This window comes from Salmo trutta, chromosome 15 (assembly GCF_901001165.1).
Source record: "Salmo trutta chromosome 15, fSalTru1.1, whole genome shotgun sequence".
Lineage (NCBI taxonomy): Eukaryota > Metazoa > Chordata > Actinopteri > Salmoniformes > Salmonidae > Salmo > Salmo trutta.
The window spans coordinates 12,335,296-12,347,988 of record NC_042971.1 but is presented as its reverse complement, the minus strand read 5'-3'; the positions used below and the strand labels follow the sequence as shown (position 1 = coordinate 12,347,988).

General features: G+C 41.7%; 1 protein-coding gene across 1 annotated transcript; it reads right to left on the bottom strand.

Moving 5' to 3' along the window:
* Positions 1-180: 180 nt before the first annotated feature.
* On the bottom strand, positions 181-11,968 carry LOC115148496 (transcription factor SOX-30). The gene is made up of 5 exons (XM_029690426.1): positions 10,489-11,968; positions 10,126-10,365; positions 9,771-9,953; positions 1,017-1,440; positions 181-866 (listed from the first exon to the last, which is right to left on the bottom strand). The coding sequence occupies exons 1-5, from the start codon at positions 11,186-11,188 to the stop codon at positions 515-517; spliced, it is 1,899 nt and encodes a 632-aa protein (XP_029546286.1). The 5' UTR covers positions 11,189-11,968; the 3' UTR covers positions 181-514.
* Between the last annotated feature and the right edge of the window lie 725 nt (positions 11,969-12,693).

The window sequence follows — 12,693 nt, the reverse complement described above, 5'->3', positions numbered from 1 at the left end:
CAGATGGCCAAACAGGCAACTGTACCATAACCTAATTTACATTTGAGAAAAAGACGTTGCATGCAATATGTATAAACAGTATATGTATTCATGTAATATATTATCAATATTGTGGGTAAAGTATTTGCTATAGTTGTGTAAAAAGTATAACTCATGATTAAATGACCACTCTGCAATGTATTATTGGTGCACTGTAATTTATTGGATTTCTATACAAAAATCAGCTGGAGTCTCAGTCTGCATAAAATCAGCAAAGCACCCTTTTCTCCTTACAAACCAGGTATTTGTAGAACAAAAAAGGCATAAATAGAACCCCTATCAAACACTTTAAAATACATTTAATTTTGTGCAGAGCAGAGGTCAATCGCATAAAAGAGTTTTAATCGTTAAAAATACATTTCAGAATAACAGTAACAATTCATTTATTTTGTATGTACAACACAAAGTATTGATTCACTGAATCAACAAATAGTCCATCAGGGATTTTGCTAAAGGATGTCTCTTAGGTTTGATCCTAGAGAATTCTCATCACGCGCACTTCTTCCTTGTCCTCCTCATTGGTGACTTGGACCTCCTGGACACTGGCAGAGTTGGTGAAGACGTTCTCCAGGGCACGTACGTCCAGTGGTGGGACCAAACCTAGGAGCTCAGAGGCAGTGGGGGCCTGCCCTTGACATCTCTGCCCGCCCTCTCCACTCTGCCGAAACGGGTAGTCTCTGTTGAGAAGGGAAAATGTGGACTCATGCTGATCGTAGTTGTCATCATAGGGGTAGCCCGGAGTAGCCATGGGAGTAGCCATGGGGTTTGAGAAATCCTGGGGTTGGATAACTGGGTAGGAGTATGGGCTGTGTAGGTAAGGGTATGATCTGAAAAAAATACAACAATCCAAGGATGATGGCATTTCAAATGACCATAGTTATATTTTCACCACTAACCTTTACAATTATAAAACATCAAACAACATACATAAGTAGAACTTAATTGGTATTCAAGATGAAACAGCATTCATTGCTCACCCTGGTGGATAAAAATTGGGTCCAGGCATGAAGTAGGGCGGAGCAAAGGGGAAGCGAGGGGTGGGGAAGAGGCCCACTGGATGTGGCAAGGGAGATGGAGGATACATGTGAGGGTGAGCCATGTTAGGGAGTGGCATTTGGAGACCTCTGGAGCTGGATGCCATGCTTGTTGAGGGCATCTCACTGGCAGAATTGTAGTAGGCCTGTTGCCTGCTGATTTTCCTGGGTTTGGAAGCTTCTTCAGGATTGCTGGCAGAGTGAGTGGCTTCATGCTTGCGTTCTGCAGGCTTACCACCAGAGGTTGGGGCTGTTGGGTGGGGATGTGGGCAGGCAGTAGTCTGGAAGAATATGGAGACTGGGCTGGTGGTCTGAGAGGCATTTGGAGCGGCCGTTATAGCCACCTGGACACCATGGTCATTAGAGCCTGGGGAAGACAAAACCATAATAATTACAGTATTGAGCTTCATACTACGATGTATTATTCTTACTATTACAGCAACCGGATCATTCCACAAGAAGTGTGACTTTTGCATCCCTTTGATATTTTGTCATGACATTGGCCTGTGGGTAGGCTTATGACCCCCCATAAATACCTTTCTCCCTTCCCTCTCTCTATTGACTCTACAGAAGGACTCTTGAATAGCCTTTGTTAAACATAGAGAGTCTGGGAACATCAAACAGTGGGTGGGAAAGGAACCATATTTCGGTAATCCAAACAGTTGAAAATATGCGTTGGTATTTAATGAATATGATGTCAGTTCGGTTGTCATCTGAGACATTCTTATTAATGATAGGATGACAAACTGTGTCCTGGAAAGTCTACACGTTATATTTATCAGATTCACATGGAATTGTTGTGCAATTTAAATGTCTAAATATGAAACTATTTGTGAAAAGATGAAAGGGAATTTTAGCTTCCAAATGAGAGAATTGGGTTTTCGTAAGTTTAGAGCTCTGCTCAATCAGTGGCCCGCCCCTGTGAAGAGACATTGGTTATAAACTATGAAACACACCCTTCTCTCCCTCCACGAAAATCTAACTTTCTGCTCCGGGTACATTAGGGTGACGGTCCGATGTCAGAAGGATTCAGATAATTAGCTGTTCCGACGACATGAGGACGACGGTTCCACGTTAAAAGGACTAACATGTCAACTACAGAACTAAGCCAACCTCAGCGTGAGCTTTGGTTGCGAATGGTATGAACTTTGAACTCTTATTCACTACAGAAGTGATACCTCCTAGCCAGTGAGTTAGCAGCGACCGCTGTAAACGTGGGCTAGGAAACGTGGGCCAGTCAAACATTCAACGACGATACTACAACGTATCCAGTTTACCACCAGAGATATTCTCCCTCCTCTGTTCCTCTGGTGATGTAGAGGTTAACCCAGGCCCTGTAGCCCCTAGTTCCACTCCTATTCCCCAGGTGCTATCATTGGTTTCATGCATGTTAACATCAGAAGCCTCCTCCCTAAGTTTGTGCTAAAGCAGTGAATAAAACACTCTGCCAACCCAAGCCGTGTCTGAATCCCAGCTTAGGAAGGCCACCAAAAATTCTGAAATTTCCATCCCCAACTACATTTTCTGCCAAGATAGAACTGTCAAAGGGGGTGGAGTTGCAATCTACTGCAGACATAGCCTGCAGAGTTCTGTCATGCAATCCAGGTCTGTGCCCAAACAGTTCGAGCTTCTACTTTTAAAAATCCACCTTTCCAGAAATAATTCTCTCACTGTTGCCGCTTGTTATAGACCCCCCTTAGCCCCCAGCTGTGCCCTGGACACCATATGTGAATTAATTGCCCCCCATTTATCTTCAGAGTTTGTACTGTTAGGTGACCTAAACTGGGATATGCTTAACACCCCGTCCGTCCTACAATCTAAGCTAGATGCCCTCAATCTCACACAAATTATCAAGGAACCCACCAGGTACAACCCCAAATCCGTAAACACGGGCACCCTCATAGATATCATCTTGACCAACCTGCCCTCTAAATACACCTCTGCTGTCTTCAACCAGGATCTCAGCGATCACTGCCTCATTGCCTGCGTCCGCGGTCAACGACCACCCCTCATCACTGTCAAACGCTCCCTAAAACACTTCAGTGAGCAGGCCTTTCTAAATCGACCTGGCCCGGATATCCTGGAAGGATATTTACCTCATTCCGTCAGTAGAGGATGCCTGGTTATTCTTTAAAAATGCTTTTCTCACCATCTTAAATAAGCATGCCCCATTCAAAAAATGTATAACTAAGAACAGATATAGCCCTTGGTTCAATCTAGACCTGACAGCCCTTGACCAGCACAAAAACATCCTGTGGTGTACTGCATTAGCATCGAATAGCCCCCGCGATATGCAACTTTTCAGGGAAGTTCGGAACCAATATACACAGGCAGTTTGGAAAAACTAGCCTTTGCTTTCCTAACAAAAATGTGCATCCTGTAGCACAAACTCCAAAACTGTCTGGAACACTAAAGTCAATGGAGAATAAGAGCACCTCCTCCCAGCTGCCCACTGCACTGAGGCTAGGAAACACTCACCACCGATAAATCTACGATAATCAATCATTTCAATGTTCTGACATTTTCTGAAAAATCAGCAAAATCTGGAACCCTACAAATCAACTGGGCTAGACAATCTGGACCCTCTTTCTAAAATAATCTGCCGAAATTGTTGCAACCCCTATTACTAGCCTGTTCAACCTCTTTCGTATCGTCTGAGATCCCTAAAGATTGGAAAGCTGCCGCGGTCATCCCCCTCTTCAAAGGGGGTGACACTCTAGACCCAAACTGGTACAGACCTATATCTATCCTACCCTGCCTTTCTAAAGTCTTCGAAAGCCAGGTAAACAAACAGATCACAGACCATTTAGAATCCCACCGTACCTTCTCCGCTATGCAATCTGGTTTCCGAGCTGGTCATGGGTGTACCTCAGCCACGCTCAAGGTCCTAAACAATATCATAACCGCCATCGATAAAAGACAATACTGTGCAGACGTATTCATCGACCTGGCCAAGGGTTTCGACTCTGTCAATCACCGCATTCTTATCGGCAGACTCAACAGCCTTGGTTTTTCAAATGACTGCCTCGCCTGGTTCACCAACTACTTCTCAGAGTTCAGTGTGTCAAATCAGAGGGCCTGTTGTCCGGACCTCTGGCAGTCTATGGGGGTGCCACAGGGTTCAATTCTCGGGCCGACTCTTTTCTCTGTATACATCAATGATGTCGCTCTTGCTGCTGGTGTTCTCTGATCCACCTCTACGCGGACGACACCATTCTGTATACTTCTGGACTATCTTTGGACACTGTGTTAACACACCTCCAGACGAGCTTCAATGCCATACAACACTCCTTCCGTGGCATCCAACTGCTCTTAAATGCAAGCTCTTCAACCGATCGCTGCTCGCACCCGCCCGCCCATCTAGCATCACTACTCTGGACAGTTCTGACTATATGTGGACAACTACAAATACCTAGGTGTCTCGTTAGACTGTAAACTCTCCTTCCAGGCTCACATTAAGCATCTCCAATCCAAAATTCAATCTAGAATCGGCTTCCTATTTCGCAACAAAGCATCCTTCACTCATACTGCCAAACATACTCGTAAAACTGACTATCCTACTGATCCTTGACTTCGGCTATGTCATTTACAAAATAGCCTCCAACACACTACTCAGCAAATTGGATGTAGTCTATCACAGTGCCATCCGTTTTGTCACCAAAGCCCCATATACTACCCACCACTGCGACCTGTATGCTCTCGTTGGCTGGCCCTCACTTCATATTCATTGCCAAACCCACTGGCTGCAGGTCATCTATGAGTCTTTGCTAGGTAAAGCCCCGCCTTATCTCAGCTCACTGGTCACCATAGCAGCACCCACCCGTAGCACGCGCTCCAGCAGGTATATTTCACTGGTCATCCCCAAAGCCAACTCCTCCTTTGGCCACCTTTCCTTCCAGTTCTCTGCTGCCAATGACTGGAACGAATTGCAAAAAAATAAAAAATAAAATCACTGAAGCTGGAGACTTATATCTCCCTCACTAACTTCAAGCATCAGCTGTCAGAGCAGCTTACCGATCATTGCACCTGTATATAGCCCATCTGTAAATAGCCCACCCAACTACTTCATCCCCATGTTGTTATTTATTTATTTTGCTCCTTTGCACACCAGCATCGCTACTTGCACATCTATCACTCCAGTGTTTAATTGCCAAATTGTAATTATTTTGCCACTGTGGCCTATGTATTGCCTCACCTCCCTAATCTTACCACATTTGCACACACTGTATATAGACTTTTCTATTGTGTTATTGACTGTACGTTTGTTTTTCCCATGTGTAACTCTGTGTTGTTTGCGTCGCACTGCTTTGCTCTATCTTGGCCAGGTCACAGTTGTAAATGAGAAAATGTTCTCAACTGGCCTACCTGGTTAAATAAAGGTGAAATATATATATATTTTTTAAAACACTAACACCTCAACCCTGTTACCCATAGGTGGAGAGGCTAGAAATGTTAACAATGAATTTGTGAAGCTTACATTCAATTCGTGTTGCACAGAACAAGCTTCCATTCTCACAATGGGATTTATGGCTGATTTAAGATAAAATTGTCAACCCTGTTACTTTATTTGGCACTTAGTTTATTTAACCTCAAGATGGGAAAATATATATTTATAAATAATACATGCCATTTAGCAAAAACTTTTATCCAAAGCGACTTACAGTCATGCGTGAATACAATTTACAAATGGGTGGCCCCAGCATTAATCAAACCCACAACCCTTGGCGTTGCAAGAGCAATCCTCTACCGACTGAGCCACACAGGACCACTTCTTATGTAGTTGAACATGTGCTCTTTATGACAGAATGTTAATTAGGTGAAATCAAAATGGAAGTATGTTTTCGTAGTCTATGTTAGTTGTATGGAGAAACTTGTGCACTAAATGAGTATGTGTGTGTGGTGATGGATAGCCAGCAGAGTGGGATAATTAACACCATTTTGGATAATTGTTTTTATTTAGCCAAAGCCCACATGTAAATGTAAAGAAATACACATGCAGTACCAGTCAAAAGTTTGGACACAGCTACTCATTCAAGAGTTTTTCTTAATTTTTACTATTTTCTACATTGTAGAATAATAGTGAAGATAACTATAAAATAACACATTATGGAATCATGTAGAAACCAAGTGTTAAACAAATCAAAACATTTTATATTTGAGATTCTTCAAAGTAGGCAACCTTTGTACACTCTTGGCATTCTCAACCAGCTTCACCTGGAATGCTTTTCCAGCAGTCTTGAAGGAGTTCCCACATATGCTGAGCATTTGTTGGCTGCTTTCCCTTCACTCTGCAGTTCAACTCATCCCAAACCATCTCAATTGGATTGAAGTCGGGCGATTGTGGAGGCCAGGTCATCTGATGCAGCACTCCATCCCGCTCCTTCTTTGTCAAATAGCACTTACACAGCCTGGAGGTGTGTTTGGTCATTGTCCTGTTGAAAAACAAATGATAGTCCTACTAAGCCCAAATCAGACGGGATGGCGTATTGCTCCAGAATGCTGTGGTAGCCATGCTGGTTAAGTGGACCTTGAATTCCAAATAAATCACAAACGGTGTCACCAGCAAAGCACACCAACACACCTCCTCCATGCTTCACGGTGGGAACCACACATGTGGAGATCCTCCGTTCACCTACTCTGCGTCTCACATAGACACTGCTGTTGGAACCAACAATCTCAAATTTGGACTCATCAGACCAAAGTACAGATTTCTACGGGTCTAATGTCCATTGCTCGTGTTTCTTGGCCCAAGCAAGTCTCTTCTTATTGGTGTCTTTTAGTAGTGGTTTCTTTGCAGCAATTCAGGCAGTCTCCTCTGAACAGCTGATGTTGAGATGTGTCTATTACTTGAACTTGGTGGACAATTTATTTCGGCTGCAATTTCTGAGGCTGGTAAATCTAATGAACTTATCCTCTGCAGCAGAGGTAACTCTGGGTCTTCCTTTCCTGTGGCGGTCCTCATGAGAGCCAGTTTCATCATAGCGCTTGATGGTTTCTTTGCGACTGCACTTGAAGAAACTTTCAAAGTTCTTGAAATTTTCCAGATTGACTGACCTTCATGTCTTAAAGTAATGATGGACTGTCATTTCTCTTAGCTTATTTGAGCTGTTCTTGCCATAATATGGACTTGGTCTTTTACGAAATAGGGCTATCTTCTGTATACCACCCCTACCTTGTCACAACACAACTGAACGGCTCAAACGCATTAAGGAAAGACATTCCACAAATTAACTTTTAGCAAGGCGCATCTGTTAATTGAAATGCATTCTAGGTGACTACCTCATGAAGCTGGTTGAGAAAATTCCAAGAGTGTGCAAAGCTGTCATTAAGGCAAAGGGTGGCTACTTTGAAGAATCTAAAATCAAAAATATATTTTGATTTGTTTAACACTTTTTTGGTTACTACATGATTCCATATGTGTTATTTCATAGTTTCGATGTCTTCACTATTATTCTACAATGTAAAAAATAGTATAAATAAAGAAAAACCCTTGAATGAGTAGGTGTCCAAACTTTTGACTCGTACTAATATATACAGTTGAAATCAGAAGTTTACATACACCTTAGCCAAATACATTTAAACTCAGTTTTTCACAATTCCTGACATTTAATCCTAGTAAAAATAAATTCCCTGTCTTAGGTCAGTTAGGATCACCACTTTATTTTAAGAATGTGAAATGTCAGAATAGCAGTAGAGACAATGACTTATTTCAGCTTTTATTTCTTTCATCACATTCCCAGTGGGTCAGAAGTTTATATACACTCAATTAGTATTTGGTAGCATTGGCTTCAAATTGTTTAACTTGGGTCAAATGGGTCGGTTAGCCTTCCACAAGCTTGCCACAATAAGTTTTGGCCTATTCGTCCTGACAGAGCTGGTGTAACTGAGTTACGTTTGTAGGCCTCCTTGCTCGGACACGCTTTTTCAGTTCTGCCCACAACATTTCTATAGGATAGAGGTCAGGGCTTTGTGATGGCCACTCCAATACCTTGACTTTGTTGTCTTAAGCCATTTTGCCACAACTTTGGAAGCATGCTTGGGATCATTGTCCATTTGGAAGACCCATTCACGACCAAGCTTTAACTTCCTGACTGATGTCTTGAGATGTTGCTTCAATATAGCCACATAATTTTCCTCCCTTGTGATGTCATCTACTTTGTGAAGTGTACCAGTCCCTCCTGCAGCAAAGCACCCCCACAACATGATGCTGCCACCCCAGTGCTTCACGGTTGGGATGGTGTTCTTCGGCTTGCAATCCTCCCCCTTTTTTCTCCAAACATAACGATGGTCATTATGGCCAAATAGTTAAATTTTTGTTTTATCAGACCAGAGGACATTTCTCCAAAATGTACGATCTGTGTCCCCATGTGCAGTTGCAAACCGTAGTCTGGCTTTTTTATGGCGGTTTTGGAGCAGTGGCTTCTTCTTGCTGAGCGGACTTTCAGTTTATGTTGATATAGGACTCGTTTTACTGTAGAAAATATTTTCAAAGCTGTTTAAAGGCAGTCAACTTAGTGTATGTAAACTTCTGACCCACTGGAATTGTGATACAGTGAATTACAAGTGAAATAATCTGTCTGTAAACAATTGTTCGAAAAATTACTTGTGTCAAGCACAAAGTAGATGTCCTAACTGACAAACCAATTTGTGCACGATTAAATGTCAGGAATTGTGAAGAACTGAGTTTAAATGTATTTGGCTAAGGTGTATGTAAACTTCCGACTTCAACTGTATATACTTTTGTACCTGTTCCCTCCAGCATCTTCACAAGGTCTTATGCTGTTGTTCTGGGATTGATTTGTACTTTTCACACCAAAGTACGTTCATCTCTAGGAGAAAGAACGCGTCTCCTTCCTGAGCGGTATGACGGCTGCGTGGTCCCATGGTGTTTATACTTGCGTACTATTGTTTGTACAGATGAACGTGGTACCTTCAGGCGTTTGGAAATTGCTCCCAAGGATGAACCAGACTTGTGGAGGTCTACAATTTTTTTTCTGAGGTCTTAGCTGATTTCTTTTGATTTTCCCACTGAGTTTGAAGGTAGGCCTTGAAATACATCCACAGGTACACCTCCGATTGACTCAAATGATGTCAATTAGCTTATCAGCTTCTAAAGCCATGGCATCATTTTCTGGAATTTTCCAAGCTGTTTAAAGGCACAGTCAACTTAGTGTATGTAAACTTCTGACCCACTGGAATTGTGATACAGTGAATTATAAGTGAAATAATCTGTCTGTAAACAATGGTTGGAAAAATGACTTGTGGTTTGGCATGGTTTGCCTGACAGATGTTATTTCTATGTAAAATATTCTGTAACAAGTGTTGTTTTTGTGCTCAATGGTGGATCTATTCATAATTATTTAAGGATGTAAACATCCTAACCGACATGCCAAAACCATAGTTTGTTAACACGACATTTGTGTCATGGTTGAAAAACGAGTTTTAATGACACCAGCCAAAGTGTATGTAAACTTCCGACTTCAACTGTGTATAAGCTCTGGAAGAGAGAATCTTAATGCTACAGTGGTGAAAACTATTCAATAATTGTTGTTTTGCCATTATAAAACATGTGCATGTCTTTACTGTGATAGGTCTTCATTATTTATATCCAGAAAAAAATGTGTCTGGTAAAAAATGTGAGTGGCTGGTAAAATTTGGGCATCCACCAGCCACCCTGATAGCGAGCTATTGCTTTACCTGTGGCCTGTGTGTATGGAACACAGGAGCTGGTGGTAGTATTGGCCATAGTCATCATGGTCACGGGATAAGACTCAGCCGCAGGACCACTTGTCCCTGCAGAGCAGCAGGATGGTTCAGGAGCAAAGGACATCACAGAAGGGTAGCACTTTCTTTTTCCAGGTCTGGGCTGATAGATCCAACCTGTGATGATTATGGGTGAAGATTGTGAACAAACACTTGAAAAGCAAGTAAAGGTCATAAGTGTCAGAGCTATGAGTTTTGAAATATGATAAATATGAGCCGATAATTATACTGTACATGTTTAAATGGACTTAAATGATGCGAGTGAGTAGACAGCCTGCTCTTTGCTTACCTGGGAACTCCTGTCTGTGCTTGTCTTTGAGTTTACGTGCTTCAACATAGTAGGGCCTCTTCTCTTCCTCAGTGAGCTTGCTCCACTCTATTCCTAGCTGCACACTGATGTCTGCGTTATTGGCCGTTGGGTTGGCCTTGGACAGGGCAGGCCTGTGGATTCTCGCCCAGACCATGAACGCATTCATAGGCCTCTTGACGTAGCCATTCCTGTCTATGCTCTGTGGTACTTCAAGATTTTCTAGAAGGAAATGTTTCACATAAAGTTTTGGACTGCATGAACTCAATACCTGACAATGATGTGTTGAAAAGTATTAAAAACGTTCAATCCGTATGTAAAATGTAGGTAAGCTCTTAGTCATACCTGCTTCTGATGGTGGCATGGTGAGATTCATCCCTCTAGTCTTCACCTTTACTGGGGGTGGCGGAACATTCACATGAACAAGTGGTGGGTATGGAACTTTGCTGAGCGTTATGGCTTTACCATCCAAAACTGTGAAGGTCATCCCATTTTCGTGGACAACATGGATCGGTTTGGAGAAGTCTATAGTGGGAGCCACAGGTGGACATCCTTGACGATGCGTTGTTGCAGGTTCTTGGACAACTTTGACCTTGGCCTGACCTGGAGCAGTTGTGACGATCTCCTCCTTGATGACCAGCACTTGAGATGCGGGATAATCAAATGTGGCTTTACTCTGTTTACTGGCTAATGATGATGCGCTCTCCTTTTCAAATGTAACTGGTCGACCTTGAACGGTTCCTTTGAGGTGTGTTGAACTTGTGGGCATTAGCTCTCCATCACCACCACATTTACTATCAGCTTTAAAAATAACTTTAGGCCTAACCTGAACATCTCCACTAACACTATTTCCAGAACGTCCACTGCCTTTAGGCCTACCCACTGGTCTTTTCTGTTCTCCATCACCTCGATGCCACTCAGTTGAAGATGCAGGTCCCTCGCTTTCATTTGCATGTTTCTTACTAGGTACACTGTCGTCTTCGTTTTTACTTTGTTCACTTTTCTTGAATGTCATTTGCGCTCTTCGCTTGGGATGCCTGTCCATTGTTGCCAATATTATCACGTTAGCTAGCTAAACTTAAGAGAAACCCTTATTGTGGCGGAGAACAACCAACAAAATAACCGAAAGTCTTGTCCGTTGTTACGAGAAAGAAACTGTCATGGAATGCTTGAGAACGATTTTAAATTGTTGCGCGAGGAGCTTTGTTGCAAACCACAATAATCACGTGGGACCTGTCATAATTGAAGTTTGTATGGCAAGGAAAGGAACGCAACTATGTAACTTGTCACAATGATACACCCTCAAAGGACAATGAAAAAACGGGTCAACAAAACAAGCCAATGTGTAGTTTCCCATTACCACAAACATTTTCATGAATCCAATCATAAATATATCAGTTAGGCCTACCAGCCACTGTACTAAAATTAACCACTAGATGGCGACATTAGACTAATAATACATTTAGTGAGATGGAAATTACAGTGAACATGCCATCTTTTATCACTTTTATCTGCTTGTCAAATACATTTCATACGGTCAACATTAATTATTAAGCTCCTGAACTGTAAATAGCGTCCAGATGCCATTGTTTCTTTCTTTTCACATTTCTGATTGGGATTACATTTTAATGCGCACATTATCCCTAAACACACTAGCTACATAACTCTGTCTATCTCACGGAATTCAAAGACTACCCCCCTCCCTTAAACGTGCCTTAATTGATAGGACAGACAACACTCTTATGCACTCAAAAGCATTCTCAATGTATAGGGTATAGGCACTTAAACCTTCATTATGGTGGAAGAGTGAAAAGACAAATTGGCTGAGGTAAACATCGTTGGGTCGTTCCACCAATTCGCTGCCTTTTGAGATGTGTAACTTAGTTTGATTTCACCTAATTTGAACATTCTGTCAAAGAGCACATGTAAAAAAAAAAACATGACAAAAAACATGTTTTCCCATCTCAAGAGGTAAAAAAAATAAAAACTATAGTAAGTGGCTATTAAAACTTATTGAATGATAATGCAAAATGTAGATTTCTGCCTAAATAGACATACCCAAAAGTAAATATTTTTCATGAGATGCCCATAAACTACTGCGTAGTTCTAGAAAGATCTGGAACTCACCTTTCTGGTAAAAAAAAGTTATACATTCCTGAGGTGTATCAAATCAAATCAAATATATTTATATAGCCCTTCTTACATCAGCGGATATCTCAAAGCGCTGTACAGAAACCCAGCCTAAAACCCCAAACAGCAAGCAATGCAGGTGTACTCACTTGTGAGGACACAAGCTCAAGTACAGTACAAATATTATGAAAATATGAAAGTATAAAAAGTCATTGATATTTTTTTTTCTTCCTATTCAGCAAAAGTGGGGGAATAGGGCTTGAAATGACTGAAATGCTCTCTAAATATAGCAACAATCAAATTAGAAACATCTTACCATAAGATTTCACCTTTCTTATAACTGTAAAATAAATATGATCATATTTAGTGACAGTACATATTTGTCCCCATTTCATATAAATGACAACAGAGCATTTTCTG

Coding starts and splice junctions, on each gene's coding strand:
- LOC115148496 (XM_029690426.1), bottom strand. CDS start 11,188: ATGGACAGGCATCCCAAGCGAAGAGCGCAAATGACATTCAAGAAAAGT. Junction 9,954..10,125: donor GCACAGACAGGAGTTCCCAG/GTAAGCAAAGAG, acceptor TAATCATCACAG/GTTGGATCTATCAGCCCAGA. Junction 1,441..9,770: donor TCCATACACACAGGCCACAG/GTAAAGCAATAG, acceptor TGTCTTCCCCAG/GCTCTAATGACCATGGTGTC.